Source organism: Plectropomus leopardus, chromosome 18 (genome assembly GCF_008729295.1).
Source record: "Plectropomus leopardus isolate mb chromosome 18, YSFRI_Pleo_2.0, whole genome shotgun sequence".
Lineage (NCBI taxonomy): Eukaryota > Metazoa > Chordata > Actinopteri > Perciformes > Serranidae > Plectropomus > Plectropomus leopardus.
In genome coordinates, this window is record NC_056480.1 from 3,412,798 (window position 1) to 3,433,131 (window position 20,334).

Below are 20,334 nucleotides of genomic sequence, written 5' to 3' on the forward strand. Positions count from 1 at the left end.
GTTAAAAAACTGCAACAATACGATGAACCTACATAACCACTTGAGTCGACACCGCGCAGATGTTTTGCAGCCTGTTGCTAACGCTAAAGCTGTGGATCACACACAAATGCAGATGGACAAATCCTGCATAAATGTTTATTATGTGCTAATAATGTTTATTACTAGCTCAGGCATAAATATGCACTTTTCTGTACTTTAATTTTAGTTTTAATTTTTGTTCAATATATAATAATGAAAGGGTAAAATAAGTTTTGGTGTCAGTTTGTTCTAAATCAATACAGATAATGAACGTTTTATTGAACATATATCAGAAGGTATTCAATTAATTATTATTATTATTATTAATTATCTGGGTATTTCTGATAACACATATAACTGAATCGATATTGATGCAACTGAATCGAATCAAAATCGAATCGAATCGAATCATGACCCAAAGAATCGAAATTGAATTGGATTGTGAGGGTCTTGACAATACTCAGCCCTAATGCCAAGCATGAACAAAGACATTAAAAACAATCAGTCGAACAACAAATAATAGTTTAAATAGAAATAAAATCATACAAAACAACAAACAATGATAGCAATATATTGTAACTAAAAATAAGAATAGTAGAAGTTTAATTAAAAACATTTACACTCACACAAATTAAAACAAGTTAAGGTTGTTTAAGCTCAGGTTCTTTTGCAGATGTATAATGTGCACCGTAAGAAATAAGAGATTAAGGGAATGTGGAGCAACAAGCTACTCTGTCACCCGTTATAACAACCTGCTGTCTTTAGTGGTTTCAGGGTGCTCAGTGTGTTACTGGTTATGCTGCCGGTGGTTGTAGAGCGAAGTCGTGCAGCCCAACACACACATGTTGGTCTCTTCTGCCCCACAGTGGCAGCAACACACTCTTTACCACAAGAGACATGCGGTTGCTGAATTTCCTCTTTAGCCTCCTTTCACTTTAACTTCCCTCTTTCTCTCAGTCAATCACAGTTTGTCTTTGTGATTTTTTGATTTCCAAAATTCTCTTTTTGAGCTTTTATTGCATGCTTTGTTATCGATTCTCCCCTTTTTTAATTGAATACATGCTCATCTAAAATATTGTGTTGTTTGAGTGTTTGCTTTGGTTTACATAATTCTGCTGTTTGCTTCCAAAAGACTCAACACTGTAGAATGTTTTTTTTTACTTTATTACATTGAGGAAATACTGCAGTGTTTTGAGCAAAAGTTGTCTTGATTTCATTAGGTACAAAGTTAATTTTAGGACAGAAAGGACCCTGGGTAATGTAGTTACTTGCTGTCTGCATCCAAAAGACTTGCAACACTGTACAATGCTTTATTTTTTTCTATTCTTTACTGTATTACATTTATAAAACGTGCAGTGTTTTGAGCCCAAGTTCTCATGGCTTGATCAGGTACAGAGGTCATTTTAGGACAGAAAGGACACTGGGCAATGTAATTCTGTTGTTTGCATCTCAAAGACTTGCAGCACTGTTGAATGCTTTTAAAACTTAATTACATTTAGAAAAAGCACAATGTTTCAAGCCCAAGCTGTCTTGACTTTATCAGCTACAGAGGTAATTTTAGGACAGAAAGGATTCTGGGTAATGCAGTTCTGCAGCAGTTTAGCGCCTCAGTGGTGGAAAGCACAAGATTACCAGCTGGCATCAGGATCACTTTTCCATGACCTCATGTTCTCTGGTAATTGTGGGGATTCGGAAATGACTAATATGAAAGAATCCCATTTCTGCCCCTCCATATATGCACCTTCATTAATTCTATGTGTCTCAATTGTATTATTATTGTTCTCAAGTAAGAATCTTGCATTGTCAAAATGACAAACTTGTTAAATGAATATTTTAGGATTGAAAATGGATTCAAACTGCAGCACTTGAATTAAATTTAGTTTGGCGCTGAAGTTTCTCCTCTGTCTGCAATGAAATGTCGTCAGATTGATTGTGGTTGTGTATTGTTGTGACTGGAGGTTGCTAGGGCTAAAATGTCAGTGGCTTTGCAGAGCTGAGTTGATAACTTGACCACACACACACATTAGCAGATGCGCGCACACACACACACACACACACACACACACACACACACACAATTCTCTGCGAGGTGAGAGTAACTTGAGGACCCCCTGCCTTCCAGTCTGCAGCCTGAATCATGCTGAATCATTCTGTAATGTCTCGACATGTGCAACACACACACGCACGCATGCACGCGCGCGCGCACACACACACACACACACACACACACAGTGATCACCTTGGTTTGAACGACCCCTCTGTCTGAATCTTTCTAACATGCCATCAGCAGTCAGCAGACATCATTCAAAGATAGCGGTGAATAAATATCAGTCAGGATGCATTGCTACCTCATAGCAACCGAGATAAACACAAACACACACTGTACTCCCTAACACAGAAACACACACACCTTCTACAAACTGCTGCACATCAGATCACATACGAATAAATATGTGTGTAATGTGTGCATTCAAATACAGAAAAATTAGCTGTGTTATGCTCATATAAAGTAAATTAAATGTACTTTAACATGGTAGTCACACAGGAAGAAGAGCATGTGGGTATCTCCCATGTGGTTTTTCTTCAGAGTATGAGGCAACCACACACACACACACACACACACACACACACACACACACTCTCACGCTCACACTCACAGTGCACATTTCCGTCTGTTTAGTCCCATTTCATCTATTTACCGGTTTTCTAACTGTGCGCTCAGCAACGGCTACAGTCTGCTCGCTTGTTTCAGGGGAATGGAATTCACTGTTCGAGTGTCAGAGAGCGAGAGGGACTGAGAGAAAGAGGGAGAGAGAAAGAGGGAGAGAGAGAGGGAGGCATGGGGGAGAGAGGGAGGGCATCTGAATGGAGAGAAGAACTCAGAGAAGTTATTAGCTGCAGTAGTTATGTGCTGAAAGTAAGAGCGATTCTGGAAAAAGAAGGAGAAGATGTTTTTTGTCTTGTGTCCAAACAGAAGAAGTGAAAGGAGAAGAAGGATCTGCATGATTTTGTGGACTGACATTTAGAAAATTGCTTTAAAATCTCGTCTTTATGGACACCAGATTTTTTTGGACTTTACCTGGAAATCTGCGGCAGTAACTTGTGTTTTTGGTTTGTCTTTGGACGTTTATTGTCAGCTTTTTTGGGAACATTTCTGGTCTTATAGTCAGTAAGTGAGTTAGGATGGACTTCTTATCAGACCCGACAGTCATAACACCCATCCTGGTGGTGACTTTTCACTTCTTAACAGCAGCTGGATTTTGGTTTTACCGCCGTCGCCGTCGTCGTCAGCAGACACCCAATTTAAAACAAGGTAACTTTTAATGTTTCTGAGCAACTGCTGCTGAGACAGAAGGACAAGCTGAAGTTTTCTTCCTTATTCCCTTTTTACTGCTCGTCTGTTGTTCTGCCTCACTGTTTCAGCGATGATGTATCTCTTTTTTTTTTTTTTATAGAAAAAAAGAAAGAGTTTACATTATCTCCATGTGCTTCCTGTTTAAGCTCCACCCCTTCTGCTGTGTCATTTTTGTACTGGAGAATTTCACTTATCAGTTAGCATGTCTACATTTAGATCACTGCCTGATCGCTATTCACTATTTTGTAGCATGATGCTGAAGCCTTAGCGTGCGGCAGGATGTCACCTCATGTTTTCTATTTTAGCTTGAGTGGAATGTAAAGCGGCTTGCGCTGTAAAGAGCATATAGCTGTCTCCTGTTTCACCTCCTGTTACAGTCGGACACTGTTTCTGTGTCGGAAACTGATTTGTGCTGCAGGACTTGATTGCTGTATCTCATCTGCATGAGTCAGTGGAGCACAATCTTCCATATTTGGCTCTTTTGTAGAGAACAGCTGTTATATTACATGAGCGCTTGAATCATATAGTCACATCCATGTAATTCAACCCGGAGACAGCAGCCTTTGTGTAGCTGCTGCTTACGTGGCCGGCTATGTTTTTATAAGTACATGCTTTGCACCAAACAACGAGCTGCTGTGCTGCCAGTAAGCTGCTCAGTTTAGTCATGTGTCTAATTATTCATAGCTAATGGTAAACACTGATGTAACCACGTTTTTGCAGCATTAAACAAATTCCAGTTGGCTTTTGTCGTTTCGCCTCAGTACTAACTGGTTTAAAGCCTCATACAAATATTCATTATATAACAGCCTGTAGTGTCTAAACCATTTTGACATGATGGTTAAACTGACCTTTGTACTTTTGATCAGTAGCTGCTGGTAATGCATCTAGTCCGAGTGTTGGGCCAAAACGTTCGTCTCTAAACACTGGAAAAACTGAGTTGAATTCTATCATTGGTTTGGGACATGTCTAATTTTATCTGAATGCAACGATTGGCTGGGATCCACCAGGGGAGAAATATCTGGCATGATGTAACAGGGCAGATCAATGAGGTCCATCAATACTGAGAGTAAAGAGGATACAACAGTAATGTTAAGAGAGACATATAAAACGAATCAAAGAAGAAAACAAAGCCAGAATCCAGTATGACCACACGAGAGACTTCGAGAGTAACACATTCATAAAATGTTCTTGTTTTGCAGCTGTAAACCTTCAAACAACAGCCTACATAGATTAAGTGTAAAGGATGAATTGTCATTATTAGACAAGCGAGATTCACATTGTACTTCAGTCAATCAAATCTGATAATGAATCACTAAAAAAACACAAGTAGCAAAAAGATAGCAATCCCAAAAAAATGGTAAAAAGTCCCTGAAGTATTACAAAAAGTACAGTAATAGGAAATAATTACTGTTTTCCTGATATTAAAATGATTCTATGATTTTGATGATGGTAAAAAAAAAACTATAATAACTTCTTCCTTTTTTTGCAAAGTAGGTTTTCACTTGAAAGGACTTTAACTGAATGCTTTTGTGCAAGAGAAAATACAAATTAAAAGCAAGTACTGCAACGTGTCAAAATACAATAGGATAAAAAAAACAATAAAAATGTGAAAAATACCATGAAAATATGTACAGTACATGTTTAAAAAAGGAAAGAGATGTACAGTTTTGTGCAGACGTGCAGAAGTTTAAAGTATTACTTACAGAGAATATGCATAATAATAGTAATGATAGAGATAATAATCCAAAACTTGTGTGTAATGCAGTTTTTTTTTTTAAAAATGTGGGCACTTTAAGTAAATGTAACATGTAGTGTCTATGTATTACTTTACTTACCAATATTTATGTAGCTGTACTGTCGTCTAATACAAACCAGGAGCTTTACATGCTGTCGACTGATACGGTCAGCTGAGGGTGCTGTGTCCTTTATGTTACACTTATATATCAGGATTGACAGTTACAGAGGGGTGCTCTCAAATATTTTCACAATAGTACAGTTTGAACCTCAGTTCTTTTTTTTTTACTGTACAGCTGCAATGTTAAAGGTATTAGTTGTCAACTATTAAATCGAAGATAATGGTTTGTTTGATTTTAATGGATTTTAAGGAAAAAAATTCTCTTACACCAGCCTCTTAAACACGAATATTTTCTGGTTTCTTGACTATCTTTTTTTTTTTTTTAAATTTTTTATTTAGAAAGAGCAGTTTCAAAGAGCAATGTCATAATCACATAAGATACTCAGCATAAAACATATGTATACAATGACATTATCAAATAAATAGTCACAGATCATCTGAGTATATCTCAATATTGCTCTTTCAGATATTTTTGAGCATTTATGTAAACATTAAATGTGAATTATTTACATGAACATGGGAGGCCTTCACATTGGAGAGGTATAAAAACAAAATATCAGTACATCCATATACCAAAATAAAAAGGTTCAGGTTAAAGGTCACAAAAAATTACCTAGGTCAATGCAACACTGTTTGCCTGACCTTTTCCAACAATTTAAGAGAAGTCTGGTCTTATAGGTTTAATATACTCAGTCCATTTGCTCCAAATTTTGTAAAATCTATCTTTCTGGACATGAAGGGAATATGACAGCCGCTCCATTATGTAAATTTCATAAATAATGTCTATCCATTCATCTATAGTGGGTAAGTGGGGTTTGAGCCAATTTCTCGTTATAACTTTTTTGCTTCCGGCCAGGAGAATTTGAACCAACTTTTTATCGTTATTTCTCCATCCGTCAAATTGAATATCTCCCATATAAACTGTATTCATAATAAAAGGAATATTGACTCCAAATATATTGTTAATATGTTTGTGGATTTCCTGCCAATAAGGAACAATGACTGGGCAGTTCCAGAAAACATGATAATGATTGGCGTCGTCCATCCCACATTGTCTCCAGCAGCTGGAACCCCCTCCCCCATGTCTCTTTTGTAAAGGTGTAATAAAAAACCTAACAACGTTTTTCCAACAGAATTCACGCCAGGTAGTCGAGCAAGTTGAAGTCCATTGTATGAGACATATTCCTTTCCAAGCATCCTCTGTTATAATCAAATTGCCTTCTTTTTCCCACTTTTCTTTTATATACCACGTATTTCCTGATTTGGGATGGAGTACATCTTTATATAGTTTAGAGATAATCTTAGTACACGGAGATTCTGATACTGACAAAAGAATTTTCAAAATTCCTGTTCGTACTTTACCTACATTTGGTCTTAGATTCTGGTTAAAATAGTTTCTAACTTGAAGATATCTATAGAAATCCTTTTGCTCAAGATTGTATCTCTTCTTTAAGAATTCAAAACTATGGAATGTCCCCTCCTTAGTATATGAGTAATAATTTGTTAGGCCTTTAGCAGCCCATTTTTTAAATCCGCCATCAGATCTGTTTGGAATAAAGTCAGTGTCATAAGCACACCATCGCAGTATTTTAATTGAGTCATTTAAATTACAAGTTTTTACAATTTCCTGCCAGGTTCTCAATAATATATTTAACCAAGGGTTGCTTATGTTCAATTGTTTATTTAAAAGTTCATTATCTGAAATAGTAGCTTCAATAGGAATCCCTTCTAGTAAGGCATTTTCAACTTCTTTCCAACGTGCTGAATAATCTGGGGTACATAGGCAGATCAATGGCCTCAACTGTGCTGCTAGGTAATATTCTCTTAAGGAGGGGAGACCCATACCCCCCCTCTCTTTACTTAGTTGTAAGGTCTTAAACCTGATCCTGGGTTTTTTCCCCTGCCATAAATACCTGGATATCATCATATCCCATTCTATGAATTGTTTGGTTGGTATTGACACTGGAAGATTTTGGAAAAGATAGAGCAATCTTGGCAGAATGTTCATTTTAATGGACTCCACCCTGGAGCTTAAGCTCAAGAAAGGGATAACATTCCAACGTGAAATATCGGATTTCAACTGGGAATTTAAGGGGTTATAATTCAAATCAAATAATTTTGTAATATCCTTTGTTAAGTTTACCCCTAAGTATCTAATTGATTCTGCATCCCATTTCATTTTGTATTTGCTTCTGATGTGATTAGGTGGGTAATAATTAAAGGTGATTACCTGTGTTTTTTGTATATTAAGTTTATATCCTGAGTACATCCCATATTGTTCTAGCAGGTTCATAAGCTTAGGGAGTGACTGAGTGGGTTGTGATAGATATATCAATACATCATCGGCGAATAAGGCCAATTTATTTTCTCCTGATGGCATATTTATTCCTTTAATGTCTGTATTTTGTCTGATCCATTGAGCCAAGGGCTCAATAAATAGAGAGAAGAGGAGAGGAGAGGCACAGCAACCTTGTCTAGTTCCTCTTTCAAGGATGAATGGATTAGATAAGTCACCATTAATTTTTATTTTTGCTGAAGGTTTGTCATATAGGGCTTCAAATACTTCAATAATAGATTTATGAAAGCCGAATCTTTCTAAAACTTTATACAAAAAAGACCACTTGACCGAATCAAAAGCCTTTTCGGCATCTAAGCTAATAATGGCTGATTCTATTCCTTGTTCAATAATCTGATCTATTATATGCAAAGTTCTCCTAGTATTATCCTGTGTTTGTCTTTGTCTTACAAAACCAGTTTGGTCGGAGTGGATCAGATCTGGTAGTATATTATCAAGTCTCTTGGACAGTATAGTTGTAAATAATTTATAGTCAATATTCAATACACTAATTGGCCGGTAATTGCTGCACTCCAACTTGTCTTTTCCATCTTTTGGTAACACCGAAATGATGGCATATCTCCAGGAGGCCGGAATTTCTTTCTTCTTCAACACCCAATTGAAAGTTCTCAATAGTACCGGAGCCAGTGATTCTTTCATAGTCCTGTACCACTCAGAGGTGAAGCCATCTGCGCCCGGCGATTTCCCTGTTTTCATTTTACTTATTGCTGCATTTAGTTCTCCTATTCCTATTTCAGACAATAGTCTATCATTTTGTTCGTTGGTAACGGTAGGTAAATTAAGAGTGGCTAAAAATGATTCAGTCTGAAGGTCATTATTCATTTTTGGTTGAGAGTACAACGATTTATAAAACATTTCAAAACTTTGCTGAATTCTCTCTGTATGAGTCTCAATGTTCCCAGAGTAAGGATTTCTTATTTTATGTATTGAACTGTCTGCTTGTTGTTTGCGTAATCTGTAAGATAGGAGTTTGAGAGATTTTCCACCAGCTTCATAGTAACGTTGTTTTGTAAATATCAGCATTTTCTGTATTTCTAACGTATTGATTTCATCTATTTCCTTTTTTATTTTGTTCATTTTTAATCTGGTTTCCTTATTTAGAGTCTCTACATGGTCTCTTTGTAATTCTTTTAATTTCTCTTCCAAATTAATGAGCCTTTCTTTTCTGATTTTCTTTTCATACGACGAGATAGCTATTATTCTCCCTCGGAGTACCGCTTTCAATGCATCCCAGAGCACAGATGGCGTCACCTCCCCATTATCATTTAGCTCCAGATATGTTTTAATTTCTTTCCTAATTTTTTCTTTAATCTGTGGGTTATTTAGAAGGTTTGAATTCAGACGCCAAGGTAAAGATCTTGGTTTATTGTCTAAATTTATTGACATGTATATCGGGCTATGGTCAGATAGGGCAATCGGACCAATATCACATTGCTCTATTCTGTGAAAGTCCTTACTAAAGGTGAAAAAATAATCTATTCTGGAGTAGACTGCGTGGGGTGAGGAGAAGTGGGTAAAATCTCGGCCAGACGGATACAATTCTCTCCAAACGTCAATAATTCCCACTTCTTTCATCAAAGCATTCACTTTCTTACTGATTGCATTTGAGTCTGACTTTCTATTGGAGGAGTCTAATTGAGGATTTAAACGAATATTGAAGTCTCCTCCACTGATTAAAATGCCCTGGCTTTTTGTAGTCATTATTTCAAATATTTTCTTGAAAAATAGCCAATCACTTCCAGGGGGGACGTAGACATTTAGGAGGCTTATTAGGTCTCCATTGATTCTCCCAGTAACCAAAACAAATCTTCCTTCTTTATCCCTAATTTCTGACACGTGTTCATATTTAACTTGACCAGATATCAATACGGCCACTCCTCTGCGCCGTCCTGATTTGTGAGAAGATGAGTATATGTATTTGAAACCCATTCTGTTTAGCTTATTATGCTCTAAGTCACTTAAATGCGTTTCCTGTAGGAAAGCGATTTGAATTTTTTCTTTTTTTAATTTGGATAAAATTTTCCCTCTTTTGATTGGACTGTGTAAGCCATTAACATTAAAAGACGCTACCTTTAAGGTTTTACCTTGCATGTATGTGAACAAAAATCAGCCTCCATATACTTCCTAGGAAAGCCCCCCTTCCCTGAAGGAACTGACAGGGAGTGAACATAGAAAAACAACATTGAACCAAAAATGTAAAACAGGTAAACATGTAATATAACAAAACTATGTTTGGCTTCCACTTCAGAGGTCTTTGTTGTGACCCTGTTCGAGCCTCTAGGGAAAGCCCCTCCCCGTGTCCAGAAGAGGGGGCCCTTACTCAGGTTAGCTGCACCAGAGTCCCTTGTTGCCCCCTGTGATTCTTACATTTTGTAAATAACATTATTAACCAGAATAACCAGGTAATTAGCCTTTTCCCCATTTAATTTTAGGTTTTTATATTTGTAAATGCACCTACCCAATCCATCAAACATTGGGGGGAAAAACATCAAAAAGGGGGCCCATCTACCAGATAAAAACGACCAAGCTTAGCTTAAGTTGTTGGAGGTGAGGTCCGCCTGAAAGACTGCAGTCTCTCCTTGAAGTTAGATTCTTGTTTGGGGTGGGATGCGCGTCTCCTCCTTCGCTGGCTGCTCCTCTCCCACGTCAGCTGCTGCAATTTGTCCATCAGAGTCTCTGGAGGTTTGATGATCTCCACCGGGTATCCTCTGTTTGACATGTCAATTGCCGCTTCCTCGGCGCTCTCGTAGATCCGGGTTTCATCGTTATATTTAACTTTAAGCCGCGCTGGGTACAGGGTTTGGAAAGGGATCTGGCGATCCTTCAGGATCTTGCGTATTTCTGTATATGCCCTTCTTTTCTGAAGAATACGCGGTGCATAGTCGTTATCCAGATTTATTCGCCTCCCTTGCCAGGTAAAGCCCCTTTTCTGCCAAGCTGCGCGGAGAACATTATCCTTTGTTTTGAAGCTGAGGAATCTCACCAGGATGGATCTTGGTGCTGCATCCTCAGGTGGCTGTGGACCGAGCGCGCGGTGCGCTCTCTCCAGCTGCAAAGGCGTCTCGTCTGGTATGTCGAGATTTTCGCGGAGTAACTTTTCCACGAACGAAGTCATGGATTGAGACTGCTTTTCGGCTCCCTCGGCGACTCCGTAGATCCGTATGTTTTCACGTCTAGAACGGCTCTCCTGGTCGGTTATTTTAGCATCTAGCGAGTTGTGTAGCTTTAGCATTTCTGCTAAAATATCCTCAGTGTTTTGAACTCGTTCCTCGACTTTCATTATTCGCTCTTCTGCCTCGTCTAGTCTTACGTTAGTCTTTAAAATTTCCCCCTTAATGTCCTCCAGCTGTTGCTTGTTGTCCTGGCGAAAACCCCTCAGTTCCTGAAGGATCAAGTCCAGATCAGCCCTCTCTTCGCCTGGCATTACATTAGCATGTTTGCTAGCGGTGGTCTGCGTGTCACCTCGTGATCTTTCGTCGTCGTTTATTTCTGGCTGCTGAGTCCCCTTCTTGCCCTTCTGCCTGGTGTCCATCGTTACCCCCGTTTTAACAAAGTCTATAAAGTTGAAATTTCGCTTTCTTGGGGGTAGTTCAATGACTTTCTAGAGGGTGCAGTCGGGAGCTCCAAAACTAAGCTGCCATCTTGTCGGTGTCCAACCCGGAAGCCTCTTGACTATCTTATGACCGTAAATTGAATATCTTTAGGGTTGTGGACAAAACAACACATTTGAGGTCACCATCTTGTGCTTTTGAAGAAGACTGATCAACGTTTTCTGACATTTTATGGACCAAACAATCAACAGTCAAAATGTGCGTGTCTTTCAAAATGAGTGGAAGGTGTTAGGGACGTGTCCATGTGAGTGATTCTGAGATCATGGTGAGGCGGGTCATCACTCAAGCATCAAACTTGACTTTCGTGTTTACTTGCTTGTTTGATCTCGTATCTAGGTTCTAGACCAGCCACTGGTGTGTGACACAGGCGCTCTGTGTGTGTGTGTGTGTGTGTGTGTGTGTGGTCATATTGCATGCTGCTGTGATCTTAACCTTATTTATTTTGCTCATCACAGGAAACAGAGCCTGTCACAGTGTGGTAGGGTGTGTGTGTGGGTGCAGCAGCATTATGCTATACGTACATTATGCGGTTTGGAGTTGACACGACATATAAGTCGTGGTGGTTTACGCTTTCTTTGAAAGTGCTAAGCCTCAAGCTCCCTGAGTGTAGAGCACAGTGTAGCCTCTTTAATAATACAATGTCAGTAGTTGTAAATCGAATGATAGAACAGAGAAAGTTACTGATTAGAATAATAAATGGTTCATAAAAAGAGTGCAACCTCGTAAAGCCTGGAACGCACTGCGTGAGTGAGCAGCACGTGAAGGCAGCTTCACTGTGATGCTTCTGCTGGGTTGCCTGCTGCTATGAGTACTGCATTTCAACATTTATAAGGACATTTTCTACTCATTCATGAAGTCGTGCAGCTCCCGCATTGTCAACAGCACGGTCCTGCAAATGTTTCACAATAAAATGCAACAACTGAAGGGATTCTGTCGAAAGTGGTACAGAGTCAAAATAATGATCAAAACACCATCTCACTGTCAAATTCGAATCAATGAAACACAACAAATAAACTGGCCAGAAAAACTCAAATGTTTCTGAAATGCACGGAACGTAAGGATGTAGAGGTCAGATCTGATTTCATGTCATTATACCTGAAAAGGACGGATGATGTCTTTATTTAGATGTGCGCCAGTAATGAAACCACACTGACCCCGAATAACCTTTAATTATTAATGTGGACTTTGTGGAGTTTTCATGCTTTTTTGCATCCTAAATAATTTTCAGTCTTTATGCCTATGACCTAACACATAAAATGTAGTACTGATTTTCTGGAGTTTCTCTAATAGAAAATGTTCCTCTTTGTGGCCACAGGAGGGCAGATTGAGTCTTAATCTGATGATGACAGGGTTAACTCAGTTAACTGGACAGCTGGTTAGTGTGTAATTGGAACATATTTATACCAAGCAGGGAGAGAGAGAGAAAGTTTGGGTATTCCAGATTAAACCTTGGACTTTTGAGAACAACTTCCCACCCCCTTCAGTCAGCTGATTTTCAGAAAGTGACCTTGTCCGACTCCACAAACATTTAACATTCAGCGTCTGTAGCTCACAGAGAAAGAAATGGCATAAGAAGCTGAAGGAGAGAAAAGAGGGATGGAGGCTGCTGCCAGAGTGTCACCAGAGAGGAGGAGGAAGAGGAGGAGGATAAATGAGGCCTGGGAGCTGGCTGGGCTGAAAAAAAGAAACTGAAAGGGAAAGTGAAAGAAGAAAAGATGACATGATGCACTGACAGAGGAAACCTCCCCTCCACAATCAAATCACTAGAGGAGAAAAGCCAGAAACACCGGACGGCGAGGCAATGGAGAGGGAGAGCGAGGGAGATTAGAGGTGATAACGGGGGAGAAGGAGGGAGCGAGGGATAAGCACGCTGCGTGGTATTAGAGGCATAAGCTCCGTCTGGTATTTTTAGTGTGGATGGTCCCTTTGAGATGGAAAGAGGAGAGCTTCACTGTGGAGGAACGGAGAAAAAGGAGCAAAGACGAAGAGGATGTAAAAGTAGCAGGGATGGTGATGAAGGAGTGACACTGCTGGTGGAGGAAACAGAGGAAGAGGAGGAGCTTGTCTGAGCTTGTTGTGACTATAAGAGTGTGAATCACTGTCTCAGGTGTGTGTGCAACTATACAGAGTGCACCTGCTTTAAGAGTCAGGAGCTGCTCTTTCGCTCTGATGAGGTCTGCGCTCACCTCCTGACTCCTGGCTGGGTCACATGACCTGAGGCTTGACTCGGATGCAGTAGCTGAGCCTTCGGCCCGTGCATTGCTTCCACACTGCTGATTCTTGACTCTCCCTCTTTTTAAAAGAAACATGACAGAGCAGAAATTATTCAAAACTGCGTCGGCGCTGTCTGGTACAGCAGAGCTATTTTGAGCGACCGTTTGAGCGAGTAGAAGAGAAGAGAGCGGTTTAAAAAAAAAATTTATCTGAGACGTGAGGAAGCAGATCTGGACTTTGAATTTGTCTGGTCATGTTGGGATGATGTGTTCAGCAGCATGCAGCGTGAGCTAGAGGCTGCTACAGGCCTCTTATTCACTGCTGACTGCTTATTGTGTCTGCCTGGAAAGCACAAGTCTGGACCGAGGCCAGAAATATGACCATTCTTCTTGTACTCCATCATCATCTCCCATCTCTGTTGCACACACACAAGAAACGTGCACTAATGAGGATGAATGTCTCGGCTCGGGATGGTTTTCCTCTCAATATTAAATTAAACAACGTCACAAACTGGCCAGACCGCTCTCAATGATTCTCAAGTCCATCTCAGAGCTCTCGCTCTGTTTTCTCCAGAAAGCGACTCATCATTTGGAGCTGAAAAGCCTCAAGACTCTTTTATAAGAGAAAGCCTCTTAAGGAAAGGAAACACGAGGACCGAAGGAAAGGAAACAGGGATATTATGCTGCATCTGGCTTTTGTCAGCTTGAACAAGAAGAGAGTATGTTTGCATAGTGCAGCAGAACAAGCCATACTTGCATGTTTTTGGATCCTTGTGGCTTTTTGAAGACTGGATTATAACATCTCTAATGGATAAAAATGGGACTTTAAACCATTTTGCTTTTTGAAAATCTCTCTGCAGGATGCCTTTTCCTCAAGTTCTGCAACAAAAACAGAAAATAGCGTCTAACTCAACTTAAAATGTGGATATACTAAGCAGCTATGGTCCTTTAAAGGCAGTCAAATGAAAAAAGAAAATAAAAAAAGCAATGTCTGGCTCTGGAACAACAGTTGCTTACCTACGCAGAGAGAGGAAAAACAGAAAGAAGAGGAAAGACAAACAGAACAAGCACCCCTGCAGCTCTGCAGAGCCACTGTCAGCTGCAGTCTGAGCACAGACCGTCTGTTGTGGTCTGGAAACACAGAGCGAGCGAGCAAGAGTGCAAGTGACACAGAGAGAGAGAGAGAGAGTGCCACTGCCTGGTGAGGAAGCAGAAGTGAGGTGTAAACAGGGAGGGAGGGGAGACCGTCCCTTTTTGGACCGAGGGGGAGGAGCTGTGGCTGACTTTGACACACACGTGTGAGAGCAACTGCTACCAGGGAAAGAGTGTGTGTGGGGGGGACGGAGGGAGAAATGGCAGCGACCACAAGGATCGAGGAGAGAGCGAACGGGTGAACCGCAGACTGATTTCACAAGGAGACAGAGAAGAGTGAAGACTCCTCAAACTGGTCGTACCTGCCGGCTCACACTCACCCGGCAGCTTCTGGATACGTGGAGGCAGCCTGACGCCTCGCTGCTATAATTATCCGACTTGGATTATTTGCACCAAATGAAGCTGTGATTAGAGGAGAACAAATAATAGAGCTGTGGAAATGATGTGGCACGACTACAGGAATGAACGTCAGCTCAACGCTCACCTGTACTCGCTCATGTGCTGTGCAGGTCAGTGTGTATCCCAGCATGTGTGTGGCCGGATATCAGCTTGTTTACGTGCAGCCAGTGTGCAGAGTGGCGGCTGTCAGCACGTGTTTGTGTTTGAGCAGCTCCTATTTGTACCGGTTACAAAATGTGGTCTATTAATCATTGTGGGTCATGTGTGTGTTTTGTTGTGTTTGGACAGTGTCAAAGGGGGTGTGTACATCTAAACAATGCCCTCCTCTGTAAATGAATGAGCGCCTTTCCGTGGCTGTCACTCACACACTTTGTCTCTTCTCACGTCTCCTGTTTTGTAAAATAATAATCCTCACACACACACGATGGATTTATGACCTAATTACCACACCTACATGAAATTGATAAGCCCTCACAGGAGCAGCGATTAGTGTTTAACCTAGTGTGGTTGACCGATATACGTGTGTGTGTGTGTGTGACTTTATAGCATGAGTGTTTCCTCTGGGCTAACTAGTCCAGCTTCCCCAGCAGGTTTTGGAATCAAGGCGTGTTGAAACTATTTTGCAAGAGCATGATGAAATATGTGTTCCTTGCCTGAGGGGCTTGCCCTTTATGTAAACTCAGTGTCACTGTGTGTGTGTGTGTGTTATGTAGTACCGACATTGACTTTGAGTTTTATCCAGTCGAGATATTTGACCTACTAAACACTTAATTCGTATTTCCTCTTTGGAAATCCTTTCTACTTTTGGAGCTGGACGGTTGAAGGTGTTAGAGGCGTTTAGAGTCTCTGTGAGAGTGTGCGCGTCTGTTTGTGTGTGTGTGTGTGTGTGTGTGTGTGTGTGTGTGTGTGTGTGTGTGTGCTTGTATAGGTGTGGGTGAGAAAGACAGATATTTGAAGGAGGAAGTGATACTGCCTATCTCTCCTCAAGGCTGCTCTCTCATACGGTTTCTCCATGGAAACTGATAAACAACTGACAGGAGGGGAAGTACCTGCAGCCGGCTGCGCTCTGATTGGCTGTTTGACAAACTGGAGGGAAAATACACACTGAGCTGCTGAGTGTGTGTGTTTGTCCTGATATAAGAAATAATCATATGTTGCAGTGGTTTTATCTGTGTTTTCAAGTACTGTAGTGAGTATTTTTACTGATATCAAATAATTAGGTACCGAAAATATGATTTGTAATAGCTGGGACTTAAGTTGTTATCCTGAAACGATCCTGGAGGAGATTTCATACCACTAAGAAATATCTATATGGTTTTTAGTTTTGATTTAAGTATTTTGTGCTGGCAATCAGGGACACAAGAGAAACATTAATCTTCATTTATATTTCTGCAGATATGTTGTTTAAAAGCATATAGAAATACATAACATTCGGGGGTTCCCTTCTGTACATGTGTTACCCAAAAATGTCTTGTTAATTTTTTTTTTTTTTAATACATAGCAGCCTCTTGTCGGGCTGCAACTCATGTTTCTTTACATTATCGACTCATTTTCCAATTTTCATTATTTGATATATATCATTATTTTTCTGTTGATCAAGTTAAACTAATCAACTTACTCTATACAGGTCTTTATTTTACGAACTGTTGAATTCTGTAGCTTTCCACAGTGCGTTGCACACATATCTGTGTTGCTTTAAATATCCTTTTTATTTAAATGTTGCATGTTTTGGGAACATGCAGCATCACTTCAAAGGATGTTGGACTCTCCCTCCAGAAGGAAGTTAGATATTTCAGAGAATAGCGGGAAGGGAAAAGGAGAGCAGGTCTGCGTTTTCTCCCAGACAGACTGATACGAGCAGAGAGAGGGGCTGGAGAGGAAGAGAGGCTCCATTGGTGTAGAGGAAGAGGAGGAGGAGGAGGAGGAGGAGGAGGGAAGATAACACAGTCGTGGCTCAGCATCAGGCTCTATTCCTGGCCTGGCTGCTTCACTCCTCTGGCCTGCGGAGGACGCAGGCTGGAGTTCTGCCTGGCTGCAGATCACACTTCAGTTAGAGGCTGTGGAAACAGAAACTGAGAGAAAGGTTAAAGACAGAAAACGAGACGAAATAATGAAGGAGAAGAAAACAGAACATAAAAACACATGCAGGCAGCCTTTTGCAAGTAACATTTTATAACAGTTTACTCAAATGATGTCATATAAGTTAAACATAAAGATAAAGCTGCTCAAGACTTAACAAGCGCTCACGTTTGTAGATACGGAGCATCTTATCAACAGGACCTTGAGTCCATGAACTCAAACAACCTTCACAGTGTCTTAAGTCCTTTTATACCTGGATTGTCTTCAGTTTTCTTGTGCTGCATTCAGATACCTTTCACAAGTATCTGACCTTTTGAAAACTCAGCAAATTGGTGTCGATTACTTTAGAAAACATGAGGAAAAACAGCAATCAACTTGGCAAGAAATATTCCACAAATTGCAAGAAATGAGTAAAAGGTGATAAGAAAATTACTAAAAAAATGTTTTTAAAAAGAGGTTGTTAAAATAAAATTATCCAAAAAACACAGGAAAAAATGTCCAGGAAACTATATTAATAACTAGAATATTTTCATATTCAAAAATCGTCATATTAAAAATGTGTAACACACATTTTTAGTACTTTTTAGGTAATTTGACTTTTACTTTCTTTTTTGGCTTATTTTCAAATAGTTTTCTTGTAACTTTTTTTTTTTTTTTTTTAAATTTGCACATTTTTGGGTCATGTCTTCTTAAGTTTTCCCCATGTTTTTGAAAAAAATCAAACCAATTTGCGCAGGTTTCAAAGGGTTAAGTGTTTCTCTTTACATCTGCCCTTTGACAGCTTTATATCACTGCTGAGTGAGATAAGAAACATGTAGCTGAAGAAGACTTCTGCAGATGCACATGTGAGTGGTATCCGGGTACACTCGATAATGTGTCTTTTATTAAGTTTATGAAATGAAAGTGTTGGTTAACAAGAAGGCCTAGAGGGAGTAATCCAATACAAGCAGCGACTAAGCCGTTAAGTGTAAGTGTGTGTGTGTGTGACTGTGTGTATTTGTGTATCTGAGAGCACAACGTGTCTGCAGAAACCCTCTCAACTTGTTACTCACAAATCAATACAATCCATGCCTTTTAGTTTACAGAGCGAATGCAGAATAATCATTAACAGTGTCTGTGGGGAGCGTTCAGCCTGCTGCTCTTCTTCTCTGAGCTGGATTTGTGTGTGCGTGACCTCGTCATCTACATAACTCGGTGGAGTAATCGCGCTGGCTGCAGCAACCATGCTGGATTTGGGTTATGTAATTAACCTCCCTCCTCTCTCTGTGTTTCTTTTTCTTCAGATGAGCGGGACAGGGTGCAGAAGAAAACCTTCACAAAATGGGTCAACAAGCATCTCATCAAGGTAAGTGTCGCTGAGTTCACAGGGTTTGCAACATCCTGGTTTGGCTTTGTGGAAATGCTTATTTTATACTAAATTCCCAAGATCATGTCTTGGATTTTATTCATCTTATGTCTTATTTTAAATACAAATAAGATATTAAAGGGATGGTTCACCCCAGAATAAAAAATACATATTTTCCATCTTACCTGTAATGCTATTTATCAATCTATTTTGGTGTGAGTTGCAGAGTGTCAGAGATATCGGCCGTAAAGATTTCTGCCTTCTCTCTAATATAATGGAACCAAATGGCACTTGGCTTGTGGGCCTCAAAGTGCCAAAAATAAATACCTGACCTGGTTACTCTAGATAATCCCCAGACCTTGTTGCGAGTAGTTTCATACAGAAACTACTTTCTTTCTATCAAACTACATCTGCCAATTGTATCACTGCACAGAAGGAAGCGTGCATCTACTCATGGACGAGAGGCTTGTTACAGCACGAGATGTAAACATCAATGGCGTTCTCCTCAGCTGAGCGGAGACGTTATCTAGCTCAGAAGTGTTACGTGAGCTAGCAGTAAATGCACGCTTCCTTCTGCACACTGATGTGGTTGGCAGGTGTAGTGTTGTCGAAAGAAAATAGTTCCTGCATGAATCTCCTACCAACAATGTCTGTGGATTATCGGAAGTAACCGAGTCATGATTTCTGGAAAGAGACATCTACGGCGGATATCTCCAACTCACTCATTGCCTGACTCATTCCCACTGCTGCGTTATCATAAAGCAACCAACTGAATAAAATAAAAATCAATCTTAAGGGGAAAAACACATTCTTGTTTATCTCCATCTTCTTCCTCTGCCTCAGGTGTTCCTATTTAGCAGAACATTAGCTTCATACAACAGTTATTGCTTATATTTATAATGAAGCTCCTCATCCAAGTCTGACGTCTTCCGTTTTCTGGCATAATTGTATGTATATATATATATATTTTTCAGAAAAACACATTCTACTGGTCAAGTCTTTCTCTCTCCTCTCTTCTGAGCTAAGAACGTGTGGTTTCATCACTCTTGTGCGTGCTGATCAGTGTGAATGTGGACTCGTCTGAGCAGTCTGCAGTCCGTCTGCATCACTCTGTCTGTTTTTTTATCGCTGTTAGGAATGGCTCTAACGTTACAGCTTGTTAAACTGTTTCCCTCTGTCCTCCCACTTAGATCATGTTTAGCAAATCGTTAAATAAACCAAATCTAATTCTTGAATAAATATTTAGCGATTGTGAGTTCACGAATCTTTACTGGAATGCAGATTATTAAATTATTGATTTGCAGACTGTCAAGGTTTTGATCGCTGCATTCGATGGCATCAATAAAGAAACAACTGAATAAATTAAGTCGGAATGAGCATCTGCATAAAGGCTTGTCTGCTGGCTGTTTAAAACACTCATAAATAATAAATATATAAGATGTGCAGTTCTTCCCTTCACAGTGAACAGAGCAGTGCACAGTAATACCCGGCAGCCTTTAAATCATGTCAGAACATCAGTTTAAGTGCTTCATGCTGAGTAAAACTTTGAAGCAGAGGACAAAGACGGTACTTAACCCTTGAAAACCTGGATCGAATTCAGTTTTCTTGTGCTGCACAAGAGCATTTGAACCTTCGAAACCCGAGAAAATGGGTTTGACTTTTTTCCAAAACACAGGAAAAAATAAAACGTGCATCTTTGCAAGAAATATCCCACAATCTACAAGAAAAAAGGTAAAAATTGACAAGAAATTTATCCAGAAAACTTTTTATATAATTCTCATTACATATTTAAGATTATTATACAGACTAATTTTCTGCTAACTTTTGGGCTATTTCTTTCTTTTCTTTTTCTTTTGTTATTTTTTTCTCGTCACTCTTTTCCAAAGTTTTTGAAAGAAATAAGCAAATTTGCTCGGGTTTCAAAGGGTTAAGGAAAAGGAAAACATACATT

The 20,334-nt window shown here is 39.8% G+C and overlaps 1 protein-coding gene across 1 annotated transcript in view; it reads left to right on the top strand.

Annotated features, from left to right (window-relative positions):
* Positions 1–20,334, top strand: part of macf1a (microtubule actin crosslinking factor 1a) — a 258,074-nt gene that overhangs the window by 77,719 nt on the left and 160,021 nt on the right. Inside the window, 1 exon segment of the mRNA XM_042506526.1 lies at positions 18,322–18,383. Within this exon segment, the coding sequence (XP_042362460.1) occupies positions 18,322–18,383 (62 nt within the window).